Below are 27,905 nucleotides of genomic sequence, written 5' to 3'. Positions count from 1 at the left end.
GGGCGGGGTTCGGAAAGAAGTAAACAAACGCGTCCGGATGGGAAAAGACGTTAACGGCCGCGGAACGTTCAGGTGAGTGACAGGGCAAGGGCAAGGGGGGCGTCACTCAGGCGGCCAATCCCGAAGCGGGGCCCTCCGGAGGGCTCTGGAGGGGCGTATGCGGAGGGATGTCCCGCGGCTCCCATTGGCCACCGCCGACGCTAGTCAGAGGGTTCGCCGCAGAAGCCCTGATTAACCCCGAATTCCCCTCAGTTCTGAAGGGCGAGAGACGCGCGTGCGAAAGGCGCACGTGTGAAGGGCACTAATTCGCGTGCAACAGGCTTAAGACAAAATAATTATCTAGTTTCTCAGGATCCTGGGGAAATTGTGACTGCCTTCTCTTAGTTCCTCAGGTGCACGCAGAATCCCTCCTCCCACACCCAGGTGGACTGATTCTGACGGCCTTTTAAAAGGTGTGTTAAGAAATAGGCGCTATTCTCACCTTACCTGTGGGCAGGCGCCCAGGCCAATACAGGATAGTCAAGAACAAGATGGGGACCATCCCTTTTGCTTCATGGAAGGAGAAGGAGACCCATTGCTGGCAGTGTTCCCTCTAAGCTGAGTTAGTGTGAGCGAGCTCCCAGTTCTTTAGCCTCCAGCTCACACATTTTTGTCTCCGCTCAGGAAGGAGGGCTCCAGAGCAAACTGACTTATGCAGTAGCCAAATCGCTGGCTCACAACTTGAATGCTAGTAGCTCTCAAAGTAGAAATTCTGCTCACAAGACTCTACCACTTAGAGGGAACATTGATTGCTGGTTGGGGTGTTTTCATGGGGCTATATTTGTGTGACCCTTTTTTCCCTGCCTCCTTTAAACCAGCCCAAATAAATCAATACATAATTATTAATAGCGAAATTGAGAGATCCTTTGAGGAAACCCCTTGGTTTCACAGGCCAGTTCTACCTTGTGCCCTTAATAGGATCCCAAACCCTAATTTTTCCCACCTTGTGGGGGATACGAAGTGTCTGCCTGTGCCGGCAACAAATGTATCAATAATAATAATAGTAATAATAGGTAAAGGTTTTCCTTGCTCAAAAGCCAGTGGATTGCGGTGCTCATTTCCGTTTCCAAGCCGAAGAGCCAGCGCTGTCCGAAGACAATTCCGTGGTCATGTAGACGGCATGACTAGATGCTAATCATAAATTTCCAATTAATAAATACATTGGGGATCATTTGAGGCCCCTTTGCTTCACACCCCACTTGTACCTTGTTTCCTTAACAAGATCCCAAACTATAATTTTTTTCACCTTGCAGAAGATACTAAGTGTCCACCTTTGCTGGCAACAGATGTAGCCACACCTTGACAAGGGCTGGAATAAATTTTTTACTTACCAAGCCACTTTTCCCTGAACTATTTGCAGTGAGCTCCAAAACGGTGCAGTGAGCACCATGGTGGCTGGTGGTGCATTCATAGGGCTGCCAACCTCCAGGTGTGGCCTGGAGATCCCCCCCCACAAATTACCATTCATCTCTGGGCTACGGAGATCAATGCCCCTAGAGAAAATGGCCGCTTTGGAGGGTGGACTCTGTGGCGTTGTGGCCAATGCTCCCTCTAAACTGTGGAGTCTTGTGAGCAAATATTCTACTTTGTGAGCGACTGGCATTAAAGCTGTGAGTGAGCGATTTGGCTACTGCATAAATTAGTTTGCTCTGGAGCCATCCCTTCCGGAGCGAAGACAAACATGTGTGAGCTGGAGGCTAAAAAACTGTGAGCTAGCTCACACTAACTCATCTTAGAAGGAACACTGGTTGTGACCAACTGAGGTTTGACAGCCCGTTTGGTGTACTGGTTAAGAGCGGCAGACTCTAATCTGGGAGAACAGGGTTTGATTCTCCACTCCTCCACATGCGGCTGCTGGTGTGACCCTGGGTCAGTCACAAGTTCTCTCAGAGCTGTTCTCTCAAGAGCAATCCTTGAAAGAGCTCTCGCAGCCCCACCTACCTCACAGGGTGCCTGTTGTGGGGAAAGGAAGGGAAGGGGATTGTAAATTACTCTGAGTGAAGGGTGGGGTATAAATCCAACTCTTCTCCCCCCACAAAGCCCTGCCCTCTCCAGTTCCACTCCCAAGTCTCCAGGAATTTATGCTCACCATGCACCATTTCTGATGCTCTCTTTTTCTCCTTTTACGGGGTTATGAGTTCCATCTCCCTCACACCAGACCCAGCTTTGAAACGGAAAGCTGAACGTAAGAGAAGCCAATGTTGGATCAGGCCAAGGGCCCATCCAGTCCAACACTCACACAGGGCTTCTTGCTAACTGTGTCAGCCGGAACGTTAAAAATGACACACTTGCTTACTATATCAAGTTTTCCCTTTGCTGGCCAGCTCAGCACCACCCAGAGACTTATTTATTACTTCCTTCCCTTGAAATTCATACCGGAATGATTGACATATCCTATCAAGCATGTGCGAAAATTAAAAACCGTCAGGCCTGCCGATCATCCCGTATTTAGTGATCTGACCAGGAAGCCAACGTTCTGTTCCCAGCAGCGGTGATCGAAAAGCCAGGGAATCTAAGAACAGGCCATATTTTGTCCTCAACCACCAAGTTTCAAGCTTCCACTCAAATTCTGTCCAGGCTGGCCGAGGCCTTGACCTGCCTAAAGTCTCTGTTCTCCTGCTGAGTCACCAGTTTTGTATGCCTGGTTTTCCCCTTGACGTTCTCCTTTGGGGGGGGGGTGTGATTGCAGCGTTCCCTCTAAGCTGAGTTAGTGTGAGCTAGCTCACAGGTTTTTTAGCCTCCGGCTCACACATTTTTGTCTGAGCTCAGGAAGGATGGCTCCAGAGCAAACTCATTTGTGAAGGAGCCAAATGGCTCACTCACAACTTTCATTCCAGTAGCTCAGGGGCACGGCGTGGCGACGGGCGTGGCTCGGGTTGCTCCGAGACGCCCGACTCTTTTTCACGTTTTACGGGGCCTCCCGGAGTTCGGGAGAGCCCCGACAGTTCTCTTGGGGGGAGAACTGGAGCAGGGGGTTCTGTTGCGGGGGCCCCCCCCATGACTGGCAACGCGGGGGGGGTGTCCGCTTCCTACCCCGAAGCGAGCGTGGATTTTGAGAGAGAACGTGGTCGCCATGTTCTCTATAGCTGCTTCCTTCCGTTTGTTTTTATTTAAATTCGTATGGGATTACAATGGCAAATACAGCAACGAAGAAAAGGTGACTTATAGCAAGTGCATGCATCTTTAAGTTGATAACGTGGAAACCCCGAACTGTTTGGCGCAAAAGGAAAAGAAAGCGGCCAGAAAAGAGAAAGAGCTAAGTACATTGTTTTGGCGTTCTTCCGGGGAAAAAGGTGTTGTTTTCTCAGGGCAGGACTATTGATATTGAGATTTTTGTGACTTTAACTGCTTGAAAATGACGTTCGTAAGGGGAGATGAGGTAGAGAATGAAATGGATGGGGACATGTGGATTGGAGAAATAACGGTGGGGCAGTTTCTGGAGGCTTTAAAAGAAGGAATTCAAGAGGGTATTAAAGAGGGCATTAAAGCAGCATTTGCAAGTCTCCATGAATCTCCTTTGTTGGTGGAGAGCTATGAGACTATTGAAAAAGGTACCCAGAGTTCAGAGAGTATGGAGCAGATGGCGGAGGTGGAGCAAGAAACGGCGGCTATGGACGGGTGGAGCAAGAAAAGGCGGATATGGAACCCCTAAATATATTGGAACCAAGGCAAAATAAGGAAATAAACTTTCATTCCAGTAGCTCACAAAGTAGAATTTTTGCTCACCAGACTCCACAGCTTAGAGGGTGCATTGGGTAATTGTACATAATTATATATTTCTTATTTATACCCTGCTTTTCCCACCGGTAAAGCCCAAAGCCGCTTTCAACATCATTCACACTTCCTTTGCTTTACCCTCAGAACGACAGCCCTGTGAGGCAAGTTAGGCTGAGAGAGAGTTACAGACCCAAAGCGAGAAGGAGGGCCCAAGCGAGTGTCCATTGCCGAGGGAGAGTTCGAAGCCCGTTCTCCCAGATCTTAGTCCAACCCTCTAACCGTTACACCTTGCTGCTAATAATCATTGTCGTATGGCGGTGTGTGTAGTAGAGCCAGGTGATCCTAAGATTGTCTGGCAACCGGAGGGTCTAGCTCTTTTAGCATTATGCACCACTAGGTGGCGAGCTAAACGTGTTTGTTTTCTTTTAAGGCAAGAGATGTTTCAGAGGTGGTTTGCCCATCACCTGCCTCTGCTTCGCAACCCTTGGACGGCACCAGTGTTCCCTCTAAGCTGAGTGAATGTGAGCGAGCTCCCAGTTTTTTAGCCTCCGGCTCACACATTTTTGTCTTCGCTCAGGAAGGAGGGCTCCAGAGCAAACTAATTTATGCAGGAGCCGAATCGCTCCCTCACAACTTGAATGCCAGTAGCTCACAAAGTAGAATCTTTGCTCACAAGACTCCACCGCTTAGAGGGAGCACTGGAGGTCGCCCTTCCAGATACTAGCTAGGGCCGACCCTGTGTAGATTCCGAGATCTGACAAGACTGTCTATGTGGTATAGTGGTTAGAGTCTGGGATCCTCACTCTTCCATAGAGAACGGCTGGGGTGACCTTGGGCCAGTCACACAGCCTCAGGCTAACCTACCTCACAGGGCTGTTGTGAGGATAAAATGAAGACCGGACAATGTAAACCTATCTACCTGTGTTATAAGCTGCCTTGAGTTCTGTAAAGATGAAAGGCCACTAGTAAATGTTTTAAATCAATCAATCAATATTTCTACATCAGTGTTACTTTTTTTAGAAAGAGCAAAGTCTAAACTATGCGGAAAGGCTCCAAGGAGACAGCTCCCCAATGCGATAAGCCCCCCGTTGCCGCTTGCAAGAAGTTCCCCATCCTGTCTGAGCAGAACAAAAAAGCCAGCCCAAAGGATTTTGTGCAGTTCCTCCCACTCGAAATCTGCCTGAAGATCTTTAGCCAACTGGACATTCAGAGCTTGTGCAATGCTGCCATGACTTGCCAAAGCTGGAACCGCACCCTGGAGTCTTGTGATCACTTGTGGAAGCAACACTGCTTAATTGTGAGGGTTGTCTGTCAGCGAGAGATTGACGGGGACAGAGGCAATGGGTATTCGTGGAAGGTAAGCTCAGGCCAGACTGGTTGTGAAGAGACTAACAGTGTGATCCAAAGTGGAGCAGAACCTTCCGAGTTAATGGACTCCAGGGGTTTTTAGAAGGTTGTAGCTCTGTGGCTGAGAGGTTAAGACACTGAGTTGCAGACCGGAAGGCCGGTAGCTGGGCAGTTTCAGACCCTCGTGCCGCATGATGGAGGGAGATCCCGTCTCTGGCCCCAGCTCCCTCCAACCTAGCAATACGAAAGCAAGAAATTGCAAGTAGATAAATACAAGAAAGAAGACCCGTGAAACTCGCGGGGGGGGGGAGCTCCAAATTGAGCTGGCGGAGGAGGAACCAGCAGGAGCAGGTAAGCTCCCCCCCCATCCTGCCGGTTCCTCCATGTCCTCCACCACCACCCCCGCTCGATCCCCCACCGCTCGAAAGTGAGGCCCGCGCGGCTTGTAGCCGCCGGACCTCACTGCTACCCCCCCAGCGAGGGCCAGCGGTTTGCAGCCGCCCGGGACTCCCACCTGCCTGCCCCCGCCCTCGCGCCCTCACCCCGGCCAGCTGGCTCCGAGGTGGCGGCGGCGAGGCCGGCTGCAGAGCGTCCCCTGCGCATGCACAGAGGACGCTCTGTCACTTTTGGGGGGATTTAAGTATCCCCCCGATTGTTTTTTTAAGTTTTTAGATTTTTGTGCACACCTGGGGACCGCCCCACGTGTGCACAAAACTCTCCCTCCCCCCCAAGTGCCCCCGAAGTGCGGATTTAGATATCCGCACAGAGGGGGGCCACTTCACTATTAGATATATAGATTGATAATGATATTTATTTGTCCAATGATATCTGTTTGCGAATGATATTTAGCTTCCCCAGCCGCCCTGCTGGGAGCCACACAACATGGGCGAAAGAGCCGCATGTGGCTCCTGTGCCAGTTTGGCCAGACCGGGTCTAGAATCTGTGAGACCCAGGGTCTGCTGTGGAAGCTTGCGGAGTGTCTTTGGGCCAGTCACAAGCTCTCAGACACTCCCCGCACAAACGGGTCTCGTCGCTCTTTCATTCATATTCCTCCGCCGCTTTCACTCGTTTCCACAGAGGTATTTGCAGTCCAAGGAGCACAAATGCAGTTTGCTCCCTCTGGTGGCGCCAACTAGGAATACAAAAACAACAAAGGGCAACGGAGTGAGAGAGCTGCTGTAACCAAAAACACTAAACTCCAAAAGTGGGCTGCACCTCTGAGGCTCCCAAATCCTATATAATAAGAATATAAAAGTTCCACCAAGAAGAATTCACAAATATTGCTCTATTGAAAACAGTACAGCACTGTAATCAAATACAAAGTCAGTACAAATGAACTCACAAAATCTACAAACGTGCAGTTGCCAAATGACCTAATAGGATGTAATTCAGCAAAATCAAGCTAACCAATAGCGGAGACAGCCTATAAAATGAGGAACACTAACACTCAAAGATGACAAAAACAGCGAGGAACGATTACATTTAGAGATAACAGTCACAGCGATACAAGTTCCAGGTATAGTTTCCTCGTTTCCATAAGAGTTCTTCTTCAGTCACTGTGAAACAATTCCCAAGGGAATTCCCGGAAACAGGGAAGCCTGATGCCACGCCGCAAGAGAGGACAAACTGTGTTTTTGCACCTCGGACTGCAAATACCTCTGCGGAAACGAGTGAAAGAGGCAAAGGAATACGAATGCAGGAGTGGGGAGAGCGGTTTGTGTAGAAAACGTCTCAGCCTAACCTACCTCACAGGGTCATTGTGAGGATATAATGGAGAAGGGGAGGCTGTTGTATGCCACTTTGGTACCCCAGTGAGCAGAGCAGTGAAGTAATAAATGAAGTTAAAGAAAAATGATGTATGTCAGTATCAGTGTTCCCCCTAAGCTGAGTTAGTGTGAGCTAGCTCACAGTTTTTTAGTCTCCAGCTCACACATTTTTGACTTAGCTCCGGAAGGATAGCTCCAGAGCAGACTGACTTATGCAGTAACCAAATCGCTCGCTCACCACTTTAATAGCCACTCACTCACAAAGTAGAACTTTCGCTCACAACAAGACTCCCAGAGCTTAGAGGGAGCATTAGTCAGTATTATTTGAGTGGCCCTTTTAATTTGGTCTCCCCTCTTCTTATTCTCCCCCCCCCCCCATCCCGGCTCCCCGTTTTATTTTATTTTATTATCAGGTCACGCTGCTGAGAAACTACCGGAAAAGCAAAGTGAAACACGACTGGCTGAGCGGGAAATATAGCAACATACATTCCCGCAGTAGCTTGCCAGAGAAGAGCATGTACCCCATGGATGTGGACACTTGGGGAGAAATCCTAGAGGCAGAACTGGAACGATAAGAAGGCCAACTCGGGAAAAATAGTGGAACTGATTAGTACAGATGTTGAGTTGCATACCGTATTGAACATCCATTCAGGGCCCGGTGGAAGATGACTACTCTATGGATTTTTGACATTTAGCACTTTTAGAACTTCTCTCCCCCCCCCCCATTTTTCGTTGGAGAGGTTTTTGATGCTGGGTTTATATTGTTAGCTTACTGTTGAAGGGACTCGCTTCTTGGACTCGCTCGAAATGCACTTTGAAACAATGACTAATATTTTTAAATGCTTCTCGGTGCGTGTTCTTCTTGACCTTCGGTAAGATTAAGCCATGAGAGGAAGGGGAAAGATTGCAACATTAGAAAAAGTCAGCAAAAGTACTTTGGGGTAGAACTGGGGTTGTGGAGTGCAGACGTATTTCACCATCTGTTTCTAGGGAGGATTGCTTCGTACCTTCCGGATTTATTTATCTATTTTTGCCATCAAGTTGCAGCTGACATATGGTGGTGACCCTGCGGGGTATTTTAGGCGAGATAGGTCCAGAGGTGGTTTGCCATTGCCTGCCTCAGTGGACCAACCCTGGGCTTCCTTGGTGGTCTCCCATCCAAATATTGACCAGGGCCAGCTCTATCCGAGATCTGATGAGATCTGGTTGAGATCTAATGAGATCAGGTTAGCCTTCCAGGTCTGCGCATCTACCAGACATACATGTCATATTTTCATATCATCAACCAACAGTACAGCACGCAGCCGGAAATAGCAAAGACCAACAGAAGACAACGGTGAGCTGAATTACCCGCAAAAATATATATACAAAAGGAGACTTCAACAAAGTGAAATGCACATGTCATCAAGAATGAATCTATACATATAATCCAGAAGCCCACAGGATCCATGAAAGAAGTCTGAAACAAAGAATACTACCTAGGAAAAAGGTTGGATATCCAGGGCTCTTTTTGTAGAAAAAGCCCAGCAGGAACATAAGCATAATAGGCCACACCCAACAGCAGAAACTCATTAGCATATTAGGCCACACCCCTGATGGTACACTCATTAGCATATTAGGCCACACCCCCGTGTTACCAGAAGTGTGGTCATTCAGCCACACCCACCTTTTGCTGCTTATTCTGTTAACCTTGTTGTCAAAACCCAGGGGTTTTTTTGTAGCAGGAACTCCTTTGCATGTTAGGCCACACACCCCTAATGTAGCCAATTCCAATGAGTTTCTGCTGTTGGGTGTGGCCTGTTATGCTAATGAGCTCCTGCTGAGCATGGCCAACTCGAGAGCCAGCCGGAACTCCGTTCCTGTGCGTTCCTGCCCAAAAATAGCCCTGTGATATCTATTCTGGACTCTGCATTTTCCTTTCATGGATCCTGTGGGCTTCTGTATTTTCCTGTGATGGATTATATGTATAGATTCATTCTTGACTACATGTGCATTTCACTTTGTTGAAGTCTCCTTTTGTATATATTTTTGCGGGTAATTCATCTCATATTTTCATATCATGTCATAGAATCATAGAACCATAGAGTTGGAAGGGGCCACACAGGCCATCTAGTAGTCCAACCCCCTGCCCAATGCAGGACCAGCCTACAGCATCTCTGACAAATATTCATCCAGCCTCTTCTTGAAAGCTGTTAGTGAAGGGCAGCTCACCACCTCCCTCGGCAGCTGATTCCACCTTAGAGCCACTCTGGCCGTGAAAAAGTTTTTCCTGATATCCAGCCGAAACCTTTCTGCATGTCATTTAAACCCATTGCTTCATGTCCTAGCTATCTGGTCTTTTATTATGATCCAAGATCAGGCAGCATAAGGGTACAGTAAAGGTAAAGGCAAAGGTTCCCTTGCTTAAAAGCCAGTCGAGTCTGACTCTAGGGTTGCGGTACTCATCTCCGTTTCAAAGCCGAAGAGCCAGCGCTGTCCGAAGACGTTTCCGTGGTGATGTGGCCGGCATGACTAGACACCAAGGCGCACAGAACGCTGTTACCTTCCCACCGAAGCGGTACCTATTTATCTACTTGCAATTTCTTGCTTTCGAACGGCTAGGTTGGCAGGAGCTGGAACTAGGGAGCTCACTCCATCATGCGGCAACCCGGGTCTCGAACTGCTGAACTACTGACCTTCCACAGCCTGCAGTTCAGCATCTTAACCATTTAAGCCACCGCAGCTCCCAATAAGGGTACAAGCGAAACACAAATAAAACCTATAAAAACAATAAAAACTCTTAGCCCTAGTTGGCAACCCAGGGCAGGAATCAAGAATTCTCTAGAATTTGATTCAGGAGGCTGACAGTCACATAGGCCCAGTCTGCATCTAGCATTTGCTCTGCTGTCATGCCAAACCCACACTGGAACAGAAATCTACATGGCGTGCCACTTTCACTTAGACTGAGTGTCGCATTTTATGGCAATGTCCAAACCGCATGCCGCTTTCACTTTGTGTGATCTCTGGTGTTATGGTGGCTGTCTGCACAGATTAATGGGTGTTTTATGGCCATTGGGGGGGGTGACTCTGCAGTCAGTACGGTGTTGGCCCGGGGTAGTTGAATGTGGTTTTGAACCGCATCTTTTTCTGTTCCAGTGTGTTTGGTAAAAACAACTGAACAAATGCTAGAATGCAGATTAAAGGTAAAGGTTCCCTTGCTCGAAAGCCAGTCGAGTCCGACTCTAGGGTTGCGGTGCTCATCTCCGTTTCAAAGCCGAAGAGCCAGCGCTGTCCGAAGACGTTTCCGTGGTCATGTGGACGGCATGACTAAACACCAAGGCGCACAGAACGCTGTTACCTTCCCACCGAGGTGGTCCCTATTTATCTACTTGCAATTTCTTGCTTTCAACCTGCTAGGTTGGCAGGAGCTGGAACTAGAGACGGGAGCTCACTCTGTCATGCGGCAACTCGGGTCTCGAACTGCTGAACTACCGACCTTCCACAGTCTGCAGTTCAGCGTCTTAACCACTTGAGCCACCGCAGCTCCTAGAATGCAGATTGGGCCATAGTAATTTACAGTGGTAGCAGGCCAGACTAATAGCGAAAAATACTGTGTGAATTGCTTCCCCTGTGACCAAGTTAAAACCGTCGAGAATATGTTAGCACCTCTGTTTCCTGAAATTTGTGGGTTTTCAGTCACAGGCCTCAAACTGCATGATTCAGTGAAACAGCCTTCCAAGAATAATGTTCTCCGTCCCATACATTAATGGGCGGCAGACAGCATCATTTGCGTCTTCAAGGGTATTAGCAGGCAAAGTGCCTCCAGTCAAAGCCCATTAAGCCCTGACCTGGATGGTGCAGGGTGAGCCCAATCTCATCGGTCTCGGAAGCTAAGCAGGGTCAGCCCTGGTTAGTACTTGGATGGGAGACCACCAAGGAAGTCCAGGGTCGCTATGCAGAGGCAGGCAATGGCAAAACACCTCTCTCCATCTCTTGCCTAGACCAGGATGGCCCAGGCTAGCCTGATCTTCTCAGATCTTGGAAGCTAAGCCTAGGGTCTTATCTGGCGCATGTGACCGCAGCCTTAGAGTACTTCAGTCTTTCATACTCAAACATAAATCCATTCGTCTATTTTTACAATTACTTGACCGCATCCCGGAAGCTGTTCAGTTTCCGTAACGGGTCGGTGGAACGTACGTGGCTTTTTAAATACCCACATGGCTGTAGTTTAACGGGGAATCTTCTCTCTTGTGCCAGCAAGAATGTTGGTAGGATCCAACCCATTTTATCTCAGTATTATACAGATATCGGGACTTATAGCCAAGTCAGCAGTGACGTAGGACCATGGGAGCAGAGTGGGGGCCTATCTCACAGTTAGGCACTGTGACGACCCCTTTACTGGGGAGGTCTGGTTTCCCTTTAAAAGTGTACTTTATGTTTTTCTCTACTGGGTAATCCGGCTGCCACCAGGAAATTTAAGGCTTTCCAAACCTTTATAATATAATATTCATCACTGGGTAGGTGGATCAGGGTTTAAGCTTTCGAGGAACTATGTGGTCTAAGGAAGGATTCTTTCCAGAGCTGGTATACTTGAATGAAATAGGATTTATTTAAAGAAAGCATAAATACGAGGGTAGAACCATGTAACTAGTAAAGTAGGTATAACACACAGTCTGCTCCCTACTGACAGGGATTTTTCCTTAGGTAACTTTGTAACACTTTTCCCTTCATGTCCATATAATCTTTACTGTTTCCTAGACACTCAGCTTCAGCTTACAACTGTTTCAACACAGAACTGCTTGTCACTTTCTTTCAGACATAGCACTTAACTCTCATATCACACACAAGAAGGTCTCTCCTTCAGACCCCAGAACGAAACTCATCCCACACAGGGATGGGTCTCACTCCTCTCATACACAGAACTTCTGCTTCTCTCCAACTGTCTTCTTCAACTGTCATCTCTAACTGACCCCCTTGATAGACATTCAAATCCTCCACACAGCATCCATTCCAAAACCCCTCCCCCTCTCTGTCACTCACCAATCATATCACTTGCCTAATTCCAGCACTCTAGATTATCATCACAGCCATGCAAACCAAACTTTTAAAGCCACACACACACAGTTAAACATGAAATCATTACAGGCACCTATACCGCCTGACTCTGTGCAAGGAACGAACAGCTGAAAGGCTGTGGACACTGCGACAACAGGATTGCCAGTTTGGTGTAGTCGTTAAGAGCGGTGGACTCTAACATGGAGAACTGGGTTTCATTCCCCACTCCTCCACATGCGGCCAGCTGGGTGACCTTGGGTCAGTCACAAGTTCTCTCAGGGCTCTCTCAGCCCCACCGACCTCACAGGGTGTCCGTTGTGGGGAGAGGAAGGGGATGGTAAGCCGCTCTGAGTTTCCTTTGGGTAATGAAAACCGGGGTATAAAAACCCACTCTTGTTTTCTTGCCAACCCCCAGGTGGGGCCTGGAGGTCTCCCAGAGTTGTGATCGCCAACCTAGAGCTATCAGTTCCCCTGGAGAGAATGGCTGCTTTGGAGGGCAGACCTCTAGGGCACTGTACCCTGCTGAGGTCCCTCCCCTCCCCAAACCCCGCCCTCCCCACACTTTCCCACCCAAATCACTGGGAATTCCTCATCCCAGAATCAGCAACTCTACAGAATACTCACATCTGCTCTGCTCTCAGATATAGTCATGAAACGAGGCTCTCTGTGATTGGGCGGTCAGTAGGGTCTCCCCCTACCAGGTGGGAGCCGGAGATCTGGGATTACAACTGGCTTCCAGGCAACAGAGACGAGTTCACCTGGCAAAAAGGGCCTCCTCGGAAGGGGGACCGCGGCATTATACCCCACTGAAGTCCCTCCCCTCCCCCGACCTTTGACCTCCTCAGGCTCCACCCCCAACGTTTCCAGGTATTTCTCAACCCAGTGTCGGCAACGCTAGTGGTCAGTGGACAGTAACGTTTTGTTTAAGGCAAGGAAAGACGTTCCGAAGCAATGGAACCAGCTAGATGTCACGGACCAGTTTGGCCAGGGATCCTGGACGGTTGAGTGTGTGTGTGTGTGTGTGTGTGTTTTGCCCTCTTCTAGGCACAGAGCTGCGGTGGCTCAAATGGTTAAGACGCTGAACTGCAAGCTGTTGAAGGTCGGTAGTTCAGCAGTTTGAGACCCGGGTGCCGCATGATGGAGTGAGCTCCCATCTCTAGTTCCAGCTCCTGCCAACCTAGCAGTTCGAAAGCAAGAAATTGCAAGTAGATAAATAGGTACCACTTCGGTGGGAAGGTAACAGCGTTCCATGCGCCTTGGTGTTTAGTCATGCCGGCCACATGACCACGGAAACGTCTTCGGACAGCGCTGGCTCTTCGGCTTTGAAACGGAGATGAGCACCGCAACCCTAGAGTCGGATTTGACTGGCTTTCGAGCAAGGGAACCTTTACCTTTACCTAGGCACAGAGCAGGGGTCAAAGGGTGGGGAGGTATTTGTGAATTTTATGCCTTGTGCAGGGGATGGACTAGATGACCCCGCAGGTCTCGGAAGATTCCATGGCCCACAGACTGCTACTCATCATAGTATACGTCTCCGAGTAGTGAAAAAAACAAATTAAAAGTAGGGGAAGCTCCCACTTCCACGGTCTGCACTGCAGGCTATTTTCTGCTGTTCGGGCGGTTATCATGAAGGCAACGGCTGGGTCTGCTGCCTTTATCTTCCTCTTCTTGCTTCCCTTTTCGATGTGGAATCCTTCTGTCGTGGAGGGGACTGTCGTTACAGATGAGCTACCGGAAGGGCTTGCTGTGAGTAGATTTCCAAAGAATCTAAACCCTTTGACCTGTATCTTACCAAGTTGGAAGCCTTCCTCCAACTGCTGGTGAGCAAAAGTCCTACCGGACACCACCAGTGTTCCCTCTAAGCTGAGTTAGTGTGAGCTAGTTCACAGTTTTTTAGCCTCTGGCTCACACATTTTTGTCTTCGCCCAGGAAGGAGAGCTCCAGAGCAAACATTGATGCAGCAGCCAAATCGCTCACTCACCACTTTAATGCCAGTAGCTCACAAACAATGTTCCCTGTAAGCTGTGGAGTCTTGTGAGCAAAAATTCTACTTTGTGAGCTCCTGGCATTAAAGTTGTGAGCCAGTGATTTGGCTACTGCATAAATTAGTTTGCTCAGGAGCCATCCTTCCCAAGCTAAGGCAAAAATGTGTGAGCCAGAGGCGAAAAAACTGTGAGCTAGCTCACACTAACTCAGCTTAGAGGCAACACTGCTCACAAAGTGGAATTTTTTGCTCACAAGACCCCACAGCTTAGAGGGAGCATTGGACACCACCCATATCCTAAAAGAAGAAGAAGAAATTGGATTTATACCCCCTGCCCTTCACTCGGAGTCTCCGAGCGGCTTACAATCTCTTTTCCCTTCCCCTCCCCACAACAGACACTCTGTGAGGTAGGTGGGGCTGAGAGAACTCTTTCCAGAACTGCCCTTTCGAGGACAGCTCTTATCAGAACTATGGCTTGCCCAAGGTCACCCAGCAGCTGCAAGTGGAGGAGTGAGGAATCAAACCCGGTTCTCCCAGATTAGAGCACTTAACCACTATACCAAACTGGCTCTTGGCGGGCACCAGGAAAGGTTTTTGGGGGGGTTCCATGGGGCTCACAGGTAACACATCGTGGACCCCGGCTTTCAGGTGTCCTTGGACTCTGGTTTTAATTTTGCAACACTTGCCAGTAAAGAGGAAACAGAATAGACATTTATCAGCTAAAACCTTTGGCTCCAAAGACATCGTAGGAACTTCCCTGCTTTTAATCACCTCAGTTTCCCCCAATCGAGGTTTCTTTCGTTGTGAACCAGGAACCTTTCGTGTTTTCCCTTGTTCAAGAAGTCCCTTGTTAAAGAAGTGGGGGGCTGTTGTGTAGGTGTGTGCGCTGGTAATTAGATTCTGAGAGCAGACTCTTGGTGGGGTGGGACATTCATCTTCTCAGAATGGCTGGTTCTTGGTTAACTTTAAGCTTTCATCTTCCCCTCAGTGGTCTACCTACTACTGATTCTGCCTTGTCATTTGGAACTCCCAGTAGACACAAACCACATGGTTCTTTCATCAGTGGGGTTAGAGTGTCGGGCTGGGAGACCCAGGTTCGAAACCCCACATGTGCTATGGAAGCTTGCTGGGTGAACATGGGCCAGTCTCAAATGTTTACCCTAACCTACGTCACGCCGCGGGGTTCTTGTGCGGATAAAATGGAGGAGAGCGGTGTAAGCTACTCTGGTCTCCACTGAGGAGAAAGTTGGGGTATGAATAACAGATATTTTTTTAAAATATATATATTTCAGAAGAACATAAGACAGGCCCTGCTGGATCAGACCAAAGATCCATCTAACCCCAAATCCTGTTTCCTATAGTGTCCATAATACTTCTGTGAAGGCCATAGGCAGGAGCTCACAAGGTCTCTGTTGCTGTGGCTCCCCAGCAACTGTACTGCTGCCCCTCCCTTTTCCCCTCAGTAATTCATAATCCATTGCTAGAAACATCCCTGCTCTGGCTTTCCTACAGGTACTCGGTGTTAATTTGGGGTCATTGTGTGATGATGGCCAGAATCTATCAAGCACTATTACTCTGTAGCTTTCCCTATCATTTCAGATCAAGGGGTCAAAATGTATCCTTATTTGTGACTGGGGCCCAGCTCAACCAGAAAAAGTGCAGCACTGAAGTAAAGGGGTGGTACATTCCGTTGCCCAGCAACAACTTTGTGGGGTTCGTAGCAGGCTATTCTTTGGGTAACGCAGAGCACCCAACTATCCCAAGAGTGTCACTCACAAAGGAAACCCTAGATTTACCGCATAGGGTAGAACAGCTTGTTGTCAGGCATTTTTCTTGCAAAATCCCACTGATATTTATTGAATTTCCCTTCCTGAAGTACTCCTGAACATAGCTTTACCACACAGTCTTGCCAATACATAAATGCCTTTCTTCTTTGTATGTAATCACACACAGATGCAGACCTGCTTTCTGATTCCTTTGAGATACTGTATGTCGAGAGTATGTGTGTAGTTTGGTTTCCCTCATTTTAAAACCTTATGTGCTGGTTTTGGGTATACACTTTAGGCCTCCCTTTCGCCTAATATGTATATCATCAGAGGATCATTTTTCTTATGAGACAAATGGCCTTAAAGGTGCCTAACAGGAGAGTGATGCAGGATTTTGTCCCTGTGTACTCCCTCCTCCAGTAACCTTGTACTTCACTTCCCACCCCCACACCGCTAAAACACAGATCCTTATTTCACAAGAGTGGGAAGATATTTGCTGAATTCACAGAAGATACAGCGCTATGATCGGGGCTGGTGATTAACCTCCATTTAGTGCTTTCGATAGTGAAACAGTGCATGAAATAATGTTCTTGAACATAATCTCTGATGTACCTGTCTTCGAGGCTAGCTGGAGGTACCGTCAAGGCTGTGCTCACTGGCTTAGTGGTGTATTTTCTACACAGCCAAAGAAAAGGCTAGAGAGATCAGATCCGATTTTGATTTCTCTTAAACCAGCCTTCCATCTCTGGCTTCGGGTGAAATGAGAAGCAATGACCTAGAGGAAAATAGCTGTGTTCTATTCCCAAGCCCCTGAGCCACCCAATCCTAGCACAACATTCAGAGGGGGAGAATTCATTTATTGCACAGAATTAACATGTATAGACACACAGCGAATGTTGTCATTCTGTTCCAGGAATGCGTACACTCACACACACACACAAAATTGAGAGAGCACGGTGCTGCCACATGCTCCGAAGCCATCCTGTTTGAAACAGCAAGCAGAGATGCACACACATCACTGCTCTGCCACGGACATATCGCACAGGCATACATTGGCTGAAAAGGAATACAGTTCCACAGTAACATGTAAATATGGTTACAAGCAGGCAGCTGTGTGCATTTCTGAACAGCAGAGACAGGGGTACAGACAGATAGAAAGCTTGAAGAGCAGTTCCTCATAATTTAGGGATAGGGGAAGCAAAAATACTTAACACTTTTTTTTGCCGTCAAGTCACAGCTGACTTATGGCCACCCCATAGGGTTTTCAAGGCAAGAGATGTTCAGGGCAAGAGATGTTCAGAGGTGGTTTGCTAATGCATGCCTCTGTGTCATAAGCCTGGTATTCCTTGGAAGTCTCCCATCCAAATACTATCCAGAATTGACCCTGCTTAGCTTCCAAGATGTGACAAGATCAGGCTAGCCTGGGCTATCCAGGTCAGGGCTACTTAATGCTCAAGGAGTGAGGAAAGTGTTTTGAAGGGAGAGAGAAAAGCATTTCATAACATTTGGAGGAGAGGGAAATTATTTGGGGGAAAATACAGTTTAACACTTAAGGGGATGGTAAGTGTTTTTACCTGGATAGTCAAGGGTAATTTCAACTCATTAGATTTCAGAAGCTAAGCAGGGTCAGTCCTGGCTAGTAGTTGGGCAAGAGACCACCAAGGAAGTCCAGGGTTGAAATTCAGAGGATAGGCAATGGCAAACTACCTCTGAACATCTCTTCCCTTGACTTGCCATGTCAGCTGTGACTTGACAGTAAAAAACAAAGAAATGAACAAACAGACAGACAAAAAGAACACTTTGAGGAGAGGTGGAAAGATACAGAGAACATTTTTCTAAATGTTGGCATTTCAGTGGGAAAACTGGTAGCTTCTACATCTAGGGGTGGGCACAAGCTGGCTCACTAACTAAAGTCTGTTATGAATTTTGGCAGGTTTGTGGTTTGCGAACTGAAGTTCATGGCAGGTCAGGCTTTCCACGAACATTCAAGCTGTTTGCGGTGGTTTGTGAATGGATAGTTTTCCAGACAGATCATCTCCACTCACTGTAAATGTTTACCAAATTTTAAAGCAACAAGGGGGGTGGAGCTTGGGGGCAGGTAGGGGAGTCAGACGGAGATCCCCTGCAGGTTTGGCATCTCTAGCTTGCTCAGGGTCCGTTCTATACACTCCTGAACCTGTGCATGTCCTTTCTCCAGAAAGCACTTTCCTGGTGGCACCTTCTTTGGGGGACTGTAACTCAGATCCTATAAATCTAATCCTCACCAAACTTGGCGGGCAGGTAGAGGAGAGTTGGCTAGAGACCCCTGTGAATTTGGTGTCTCCAAGACACTGGGGGGGGTATTCAACCACATCACAAACCTCACAAACCAAATCAGTTTATTCAGTGGCTAAAACTTCATGACAGTTTGTGGTTCGCAAAACAGGTGTGCCATGTACCATGAACCGAACTGCATTTTCCCACTTCATGCCCATCCCTAACCACATTGATCTCTGGAGCATGCTTGGAAACACAGGCCTGCATACTCTGGGAGGAGGAGGAGGAGGAGGAGGAGGAGTTTTTTTTTGAGGAGGAGGAGGAGGAGGAGGAGGAGGAGGAGGAGATTGGATTTATACCCCGCCCTTCACTCGGAGTCTCAGAGTGGCTTACAAACTCCTTTCCCTTCCCCTCCCCACAACAGACACCCTGTGGGGTGGGTGGGGCTGAGAGAACTCTGACACAAACTGCTTTTTTTCAAGGACAGCTGTGCCAGAGCTTGTGACTGACCCAAGGTCACATCAGCAGGTGCAAGTGGAGGAGTGGGGAATCAAACCCGGTTCTCCCAGATTAGAGTCCGCACACTTAACCACTACACCAAACTGGCTCTCTAGGGTTCAATACATGGGTGTTTGTGGGGATGTTTGTATGTGGGGAGGACACTTGCCTCACAGAAACACTAGCCCTGTTCCCAAGTTACAGTGAACTCATGTACAATCTGTGTACAGTGTACACTTGATTGTTCTTTGTGTGTGTGTTGAGTAATTAAAGTCAATGCATGTACAGCTGAACATGTGATAAGACCCCATGTTTATGCTCTTACTGGTCCCTGATTTCATTCATAAAGTGAACATGTGTTGTTTCTTTCTTAGAAGCAGATATATACACAAACAGGCAGTATATATGTACATTCACTGTACCATATGAACAGGGCTCCCGAATTGACTAAAATATTTATTTCTTGTATTGAAACTAGGAAGTTTAGCCGTGACCTGGATAGCCCAGGCAAGCCAGGTCTCGTCAGATCTCAGAAGCTAAGCTGGGCTGACTCAGGCAAGTACTTAGATGGGAGACCTCCTTGAAATACCAGCAGTCGGGAGGCAGGGGCCAGCTTTATCCAGCCACCTCTCTGAATATCCTCCAGGTACCCAGTAGGGGTCAGTCACCAGAGGTCGCCATGACTTTCAGGTACACATACACCCACACCCACATGAACATGTAAAAAATACAACCCCCCCCCCAAAAAAAGAAACTAGGGAGTTCTAGCACATAAACCTAGAAGGATACCTCTAAGCCCATTACTAACCAGAGAATAGTAGCAGATTTCCAGGATAAAAATCTAACTCCCCCAAACCCCAGAATCTCTTTTCTGGAGGACGGCCTTTGCTAGCAGCAGCTGTGTTCAGAACGCTGCTTCTTCTGTGTTCTCTGACATTGTCCTGGATATTCCTGGATATGTCCTGAATATCTCCTGGATATTCCAGGCCCCAGAAGCATCAAACTTGCGGTTACCAGGGCCAGGGTGTTTTTGGTGGCAGCTCCTACCTGGTGGAATGAGCTCCCAGAAGAGACTCGGGCCCTGCGGAACTTGGTGCAGTTCCGCGGGGCCTGTAAAACGGAGCTCTTCCACCAGGCTTTCAAGTCTGCCGCCACCATCATTACGCCATCATCATTACGTCACCATCGTTACCATCATTCCATCTGCGTCCCCCTCTTTATTCCCGATAATTGACCATCTTCAGAGCGGGTACTATTGGGAGCGTGAGACATTCCTGGCAGAGGACAACGCTATAGGGACGTATATTGTTGCTGCTATATATTGTTATTACTGTTGTTTGTTGTTCTAGTATAAATAATTTTAGAACCCCATCTTGAATTTCATAGTTAAATATTTTTGGAGCACCGTAAAGTAATTTTTAGCGAACTGTATTTATTGTATTTTACATTATTCTGTATTGTTTTAGTGTCCTAACCTGGGCATCCGTGCCCCTTGTGAGCCACCCTGAGCCTTCGGGGAGGGCGGGATATAAATTTAAAGATAAATAAATAAATAAATATTGTTTCCATGAGACTCCAGTAACTCTCACAGGTCTGGGCACCTCGAGGCTATATACAGAAATAAGTTTGCATAAATATATCCTTTAGCATGATCTTTCACAATTTAGTTTCAATGTTCACCTCATGGTAATTGATTTATAGCAGGTATGTTCCTGGTTCTTCTAGACCCCTCCAGGTCCTAGTCAAGTGTCCCTTGGAGGCGCCTAGAGATCTCCTGGAATTACAACTGACCTCCAGACTACTGAGACCAGTTCCCCTGGAGAAAATGGTTGATTTGGAGGCTCAAGTCTATGGCATTACACCCCACTGAGATCCATCTCTTCCCCAGCCTCCAGAAATTTCCTGTTGTGGAGTTGGCAACCCTGCCTCCAGGTGTGGTGTTGCTATTTAACATGAAAAAACCAAACATCACAGAAACATAAAAAGAACCTATTAACATCACCATGAGTAACAAATTTAATATAGTTCAAACAAGTACTCTTCCAAGCCAGAGTGTTAAAAACTCTCTCCCTACAAGCCAAAAGCTCTTCTGGAAAGTTCAATCTTACATTGCCTCCAATACTGCAGAAGGGAAGAGGGTATCCTTACATCCAGCAGACAGTTTCACGAAATTACAGCAGCTCCTGGAAAAGTCTGCAAATGGCCACTCATTGTTCACGCCATCATGAGGGTCGAAGAGACCAGAAAGCACCGGTGTGATGAACAGAGCTGCTGCATGGGATCATGTAGCTGGGAGATAATCCTTAAGGTATGTGCCCCCCCCAAGCCTGAGAAGGGCTTAAAGGTAAGTAGCAGCACTTTGAATTGGACTCCAATAGGCAGCCAGTATAATAATTGTAATGAAAGATGTTGACAAGCATATGCTCCAAGCAGATAAAGGATTGGCTGGATGCAGCAGTGGTCTGTCTGAGATCTCTCCGGGCTTGCTCACCTTGACACGCTCCTTTAATAAAATGATTTTATGATGCATGTAGCATTGGAAGGCATCACACACTGCTGGCCCTCAGAGACAGAAACTGATTGAGTCCCTTCAGCACAGCTCTAATGTTCTGTGGGTCTGCTTGTTTCTTTCCGTCTAATCTATCCATTTTTTCCAGCTTCCAGAGTAACGGTTCCAAAATTAACATGAGTGAGACGTGTGCTTTTGAAGGAGGCAGGGCAGAGGCAAGCCATGCGAGCCTGAAGGTGGAAAAGGCAAGAGAGAAAGAACATCCTACCATTTTATAAATATCATGTAAGAGTCTCTGCTTGCCAGGCACATTCCATGGCCTCTAATGAAGCTCACCAATGTCTGATGGAGGGTGGTGAAGAGAATCGTTGATGAACAATCAGAGACAGCACAACAGTAATGGGACTTCTGAGCTGCTCTGCATAAACGTGGCTGGGTTGAATGATCGGGAGAAGCAGAACAGATCCTGAGAAGAGAAGCGTCTGAAAGGCGGCTGGCAATTTAGGGAAGAATCTCCAGTGCTACCTGCACAAGTGTGGCCGGAATAGCTACCAACTCTCCAGCCAGCAGCTGCTGATTAGAATCTTCAGATCACATCTCTGCCGTATTGACAAAATCACAGGTTTCAATGCCAGATTAACTAATCTGAAATAATAGGCATTGTCTGGATTCATACTGTCATTCACTAAGGAGGATTAGAGCACAAAGAAATACTAATCAGTATCAGGAGTGGTACTTGAGGTGGGGTGGTGAGGCTGATGGGTCATACCATCAGTTTTACATTTCTTCCTATTAAATGGTGCCCTATTCTTCTCGCCCCTTCCCAGCTTCTCATAAGGAACAGATAATTCAGCTTTATGTTATATGCCTCTATTGCGGCACTGGTTACTCCAGAACTGTGCTAGGCATATTGAGAGGTACAGTGCCTCGAGGTTCAGCTTGCTATTGAAAGCATTATGACAGCATTCGTCACATTTGTATGTTTTGTAGCACAGGCAAAGGTTTGATGCCCTCCTTGTCTCCCGCTTGACCCCTGTGTCTGATTTCTGTCCTCCATCGATGGGTGTTTTGGTTAGCTGGAGATGAAGTCAAAGGAATGGTTTCAGTCAGTGAAATGTCTCTTGTTGTGCTAGTGCAGTGCATATGAATGCAATGGCAGAAGCCTTTCCTGCTAATCTAAAATTAACGCTTGGTTAATATATGCCATGCCACCATCGCCACCACTTATAAGAAGTCCCATTGATGGAAGAATGTAGATGCCGCCTCTGAGCATGCTTCCAAGCAGTAGCTTCTCCAGACATTGCACCACCAACATACGAGTGGACTGGCACCGCTCCCCCCCCCCCCCCCCCCCAGGTTTTGCAAGAGTCACTGTCAAACCTGCAGGCCTCCTAAGGGCAATGTGGGCAGGGGTTGGATGAATCAAAGCTGGGAGGCCTTTGAAGTGTTCTGGTTTTTTCAACTAATGTGCTCTGATATCAGTATGTAAAATAACGAGCTAAACTAAGGGGCTTCCCTCGCAATTCTGTGCTTGTGCATTCAACAGGAAGCGGAGGAAGGAAAAGAATAATGTGCCTTGAAAAAACATTTAGCTTTTTTTATTTTTGCAGGCATCTCACAGGCTTGTTGTTCCAGTAATAGATAAGGTTTGACATCACCCCCACTTACCCATTCCCTTTTAAAGAACAGATCATACTCAGTGCTATGTGACATGCAGTTATAAATTTACTGCACTTTAAATTGCTGAACATTAGAAAAATTAAGAATGGCAAAAAAAAACACACCCTTAAGTGGGAGCTCTATCAAGGGCTTGAATCCATATTGCTTTGCTCTCCCACTTTAATGTGGTGGACCCTTCGTTTTCTCCTTGCTCTTCAAAGCAGTTTCCACAGTGTTACTCTAAATGGTAAGGGCAAGTTTATTACCCATAGCCTATTTACAGTCTTTGACTCTTCTTGCTGAGGTTGCCAGCATAAAGATTGGTTTAATCACAATAGCTTTCACCATGACATGGGCACCTTCCTAATACCTAGTAATATATTTCATGGCTACTTCAGAGTGCTTAGGTATCCGGGCTGTACTGAATTTTCACAAGGTCAATTTTTCAATGTGAAAGTAGTATTTCAGGGACCTTGGAATGTTTGCCAAAAGACTGACACCCCTATCAAAATAAGTACTGTTTGTTACGAAGCAGTTGTCTTTCATTTACATGCTGAGGTTTTGGTGATTCATTTCCCATAATGCTCTAGGTCAGGGGTGGCCAAACTGCAGCTCGGGAGCTGCATGTGGCTCCTTCACACAGTCTAATTTAATGTTAATAAAAAGCGAATTTGCATATTTTTCAATAAAAATGTGTGTGTGAAATCTGTTCATGTCTTGCAGCTCTCAAACATCTGACATTTATTGTGTGTTAAGCAGGTTTGGCCACCCCTGCTCTAGGTCTTTTTTCAGTATGCCCTTGAGAATGTGCTGTCCAAAAATGTTCTGTATTTAATGTGACTTTTCACTCTTTATATCATACCAGGCATCCGTGGTCTCCAGAAACCATCCAAACAACCAGGTCTCACAAAATTTTGGGAGGAAATTCTGAGGTATGGAATCTGGTCATCTGCCGAAGGGGAACACTACATCAGAGGAGTAGGTAACAGGGCCATTTCCCAGCCTACCCTTGTCATGTTTAAAGGACTGAAATAATTCAGATTATTTAGGCAACTCTAAGAGACTGCTGTGAAAGGGGCGGGCCCTCTCTGATATTTGCCAACTGTCTTCTCAGCCTTAACTGAAGGCAGTGTCAGCTTCCGTAATCCTGGCTCCACGAGGATGTGAGAGATAGTAAGGTTACCAACCTCCAGGTGGGGCCTGGAATTATCTGGAAATTACAACTGAACTTCAGACTGTTGAGATCAGTTCACCTGGAGGAGACGGCAGCCTTAGAGGACAGATGCTCTGGCATCATATCCCCTCTAAGCTCCCCCTCAGTACTGTCCCTTTCCCAGGCACACACACACCCCAATCTCCAGGAATTCCCAAGCCAGGGTTGGCAACCATAGACTGTGAGGGCAACCTCAACTCTCAGTTCTTGTGCAAGCTACACATGTATAAATATATTAGCAGTCTGATCACATGACTCTGCAAAAAAGCGGGTGGTTGGGGTGTGATACTGATAAACGGTCAGGAGAGAAGTGGCCTGGCGGGGCCGGGGGGGGGGGGGGTGTCAGGCTGCCAGCTCTGGGCTGGGAAATCCCTGGATATTTGGGGATGGAGCTGGGGAGGGCCAGGTTGGGGAGAGGAAGGACCTCAGCAGGGTAGAATGCCGTAGCAGTGTCCACCCTCCAAAGGTGCCATTTTCTCCGGGGGAACTGATCTCTGCCACCTGGAGAGCAGATGTAATTCCAGAAGATCTCCAGCGACTGCCTGATGGCTGGCGACCCTACTGGGGAGCTGGAGAAGTTGCCCTCACACACGATGAAAAATGTTCCACACTGAGGAATGGAAAAGGCCACATTTGACACAGCGTATTTGTCATATTTTTGGAAGTGCTGTCTCTTTAAATAGTAAGCAGGCACAGCGTGGCCTGGCCGAATTCTGCCTCATTGTTATGCCTGCCTTCATCCATACTGCTCCCCGTCTTCTAAGGTTGCTAACTTTTCAGTGGGCTGTTGTAGTTGTGCTTTTAATTGTGGCTCAAGTGGTTAAGACGCTGAACTGCAGGCTGTGGAAGGTCAGTAGTTCAGCAGTTCGAGACCCGGGTGCCGCATGACGGAGTGAGCTCCCGTCTCTAGTTCCAGCTCCTGCCAACCTAGCAGTTCGAAAGCAAGAAATTGCAAGTAGATAAATAGGTACCACTTCGGTGGGAAGGTAGCAGTGTTCCGTGCGCCTTGGTGTTTAGTCATGCCGGCCACATGACCACGGAAACGTCTTCGGACAGCGCTGGCTCTTCGGCTTTGAAACGGAGATGAGCACCGCAACCCTAGAGTCGGATTCGACTGGCTTTCGAGCAAGGGAACCTTTACCTTTACCTATGCACATATCAGCAGGCAAATACATCTGCCTCCATCCTGTTAAAGCTCCCTTCTGATTTCTGCCAGTCCAGCAGCTGTTAAAGGCACAAGGGCAGGGCAGGCCTCATTTGTGGCCTTTTGGCACCCCGGCCATCCTCTGGACGCTGAATGTAGATGGGGACTGGTTAAATGCAGGCAAAATTAGGTTGACCACCTGCTCCTTATTTCCAGGAACCCTTCCTTATTTACATGATCTAGAAATACTTGTGGAAAAGAAAAGTTGTGCCATTGCTGTAAAAATAATAATATTTAATTTAATACATGACAAGGACAATATATTCTAATAAAGCCCTGGTAATGTTCTGACATATGTATGACATCGTTTTCTTGCGGCCTTAAAATGTGTTCCTTATTATGAAGCTCCTCAGGTGGCAGTCCTAAGGCACAATGCAAATGATGAGAATCAAAGGAATGGGAAGCTTTGCTGACGCAGATCTGACCTTGAGATATGCAGCAAGTGTAGACATTTGTTACACTGATGTTTAAACCAATATACTGGAGGTATCAAGTTCTGTATCCTCTCCCACACTCTCCTCCCCTCTCAGCCAACCAGCCTCGAAAATGAGAGACTAGTTCCATTTCTGCCACTGGAGCAGTGAGATGAATGCTTGAAAGCTTTGCTTTTGTTAGAGCAGAGAAGCAGATGTTTTAAATTATATACTGCAAAAGGAACTGTGGGAACAATTCCATGCATCACCTCAATAATTTGTTGGCTCTTTGTTTTGGCACATGGAGTGGCGGGTGGGCCTCTCCTTTCAGGAGGGAAGGGCTGGGCACCCTCCCCTCAAATCATTATTCCTTACTAGTTCTGTCCCTTGTTTCCCCCTCTGTGTCCTGGCAGCAATGTGACAGCAGCCTGTGGAGTCTCTATGGCTCCTTCACGGCTCCCAATGTAGTGGAGAACATGCTGAGAAGAGCGAGAGGTAGATTTCTGTCACACCAGGCTTGATTTCAGGCTGCTGCTTGGGGGATCTGAATATAAAGCAGGTCTTGGGCTGTTCTGCAAATTATACCAGAAGATATTTTTGTGCTTGCTCCATCTGAAAAGTGAATGGAAAATCTCATGGGACTAGGTCACTGTTTATTTATTTGTTTGCATTTTAAAACAACACTCTCTTAAACTCCCTTTACTGCCTTTTCTGTGGCCCTCCAGCATGCTGTACAAGCAACAACATGCATTATGTGTACAGCGTGATAAGCGTGCCATAAAGAAAAAAGTGGATCCAGATCTGCAGGGAAGCAAATCATGGAGGTACTCCCAGTAGCGGCCACTTTGGAACAAGGGGCCCTACAGTTTGTCTGTGGTCACACTGGAGTCTTGGTGTGATCTGGCGGTGCCTCTATTTGCAGTGGTTTAAATCATTGTGGGAAGGGTTGACCAGACAGCACACCCTGAAGCAGCTCATCTGTGTACCAGTCCCACGCTGGGGCATCCACATTATTGTCACCTCAACCACAGAGCACGGGTTTTGCTGGCAATGGGGGTAACTTATGCTCAAATGCACTTATGCGCACATCCCTACCAATGTTCCCTCTAATTCCCCCCCCCTTACTGAGCAGAGCAGTTCACATCCTGAGCAAAATATAACTGCTGTAATCTTGAAATGGACAATGGGCAAGTGCAAGACTGTATGGCTCCAGACTGCTGCTGAGCAGTGCTTCCTGTGTTAATGAGCAGTGGCTCTCTCACACACAGTTTAGAGGGAACACTAATCCCTACTGGGCAAACACCTCCCCCCCCATGACTGAAACGGAAGTAACCATTCACACTTCCCATCTGGCATCCATTCACGATGGGGGGTTCAGACATCAGGAAAAGCGGAATGGAAGCACTGGCATTCGTAAAAACCGGACTTTCCTCAATTTTGGCAAACTCCACTTCCAGGACGGGGTGGACTTGGATGCTGACAACTGGGGCACGGGAGGCAGATGTTGCTGTCTGATTGTGCTCTTTAAATCCGCAAAGGTAATGCAACTATATTGGCGCAAACTGCTCGTGTGACCGCAGCCTTTGTCTACTTCAGAAACAACACTAATCAACTAGAAACCCTGACTAAATGCAGACTACCGAGGTATAATGAGTGGAAATGGGCAGCTGAAGCATTTCACAGCATGAAGTTTAATAACATCAGCTATTTGCTTGCAGATCAAACTGATTTTAAAGGGACCTCAAGAAAGACCTGTTTAAAAGTTGGCAACCCTGCCCTAGAATTTAGTAGGGATTGCATTCTCCTGCCCCATGGCAGAAATACCATGAATACAGAAGATTAGAATGTTGGGAGAAATCAAATCGAACCTTTCCAACTTTCTGTGTATAGGGAGATTTTGCTATGGGGATCTTCAAGCATGTTGTCCCCTACTTGCTTTTTGAAGTGATACATTTTCAGAAGAGCCATACCATGTCCTTTTTTCGAATGTGGATCAGTTCTCCAAGGTATTCTTAGCATTACTCATGAAAATATTCAAAAAAATATTGTAATTTTTACTGAGGAGAAGGAATGGAGGCAGAGTGGAGATAATATTGTGTCTCCTAATGTCACCCATTGTGACGGATTCCAAAAAGGGAACACCTAGAGAAGGGCGATGTGCAGACATAGGGCAGTGTGGAGAGATGGAATGTTTGGGAGGTTGATGGGCAGAAAACGGACAGAGAGGGGGTTGGAGGACGGAGAGTGAGTGAGGAGGTTGTGGGTGGTTGGAGGCTAACAGCCATTGGGACCTGACACATTTTGGGAAGAATCCCAGAGAGCGGTTTAATTGTTGGAACATAGGGAACGTGTATCTGATTAAGGTTGTGCTGGAGGAAAATGTGAGATGTCGCAGTAAAGCTGTTTTATTCTGATAAACAACGGAGTCCGGTCACTAATTTCCGCCGGTTTTAAGAGCCTTGGAGTGAACCAGGAGAGTTTCATCATGAAGAACGAAACC

General features: G+C 47.3%; 1 protein-coding gene across 1 annotated transcript; it reads left to right on the top strand.

Moving 5' to 3' along the window:
* Positions 1-3: 3 nt before the first annotated feature.
* Positions 4-7,586, top strand: FBXO48 (F-box protein 48). The gene is made up of 3 exons (XM_015424342.1): positions 4-72; positions 4,777-5,113; positions 7,283-7,586. The coding sequence occupies exons 2-3, from the start codon at positions 4,796-4,798 to the stop codon at positions 7,442-7,444; spliced, it is 480 nt and encodes a 159-aa protein (XP_015279828.1). The 5' UTR covers positions 4-72; positions 4,777-4,795; the 3' UTR covers positions 7,445-7,586.
* The last annotated feature ends 20,319 nt before the right edge of the window (positions 7,587-27,905 follow it).

The sequence above is a fragment of the Gekko japonicus genome, unplaced genomic scaffold (genome assembly GCF_001447785.1).
Source record: "Gekko japonicus isolate JY-2015 unplaced genomic scaffold, Gekko_japonicus_V1.1 scaffold3746, whole genome shotgun sequence".
Taxonomy (NCBI): Eukaryota; Metazoa; Chordata; class Lepidosauria; order Squamata; family Gekkonidae; genus Gekko; species Gekko japonicus.
The sequence above is the reverse complement of the archived record's forward strand: the minus strand, read 5'-3'. Positions and strand labels throughout refer to the sequence as shown.

What these genes read in the sequence shown, in the direction of transcription:
- FBXO48 (XM_015424342.1), top strand. Translation starts at nt 4,796, where the DNA reads ATGCGGAAAGGCTCCAAGGAGACAGCTCCCCAATGCGATAAGCCCCCC. An exon ending in GCAATGGGTATTCGTGGAAG is followed by an intron (nt 5,114 to 7,282) that starts GTAAGCTCAGGC and finishes TTTTATTATCAG; the next exon opens with GTCACGCTGCTGAGAAACTA.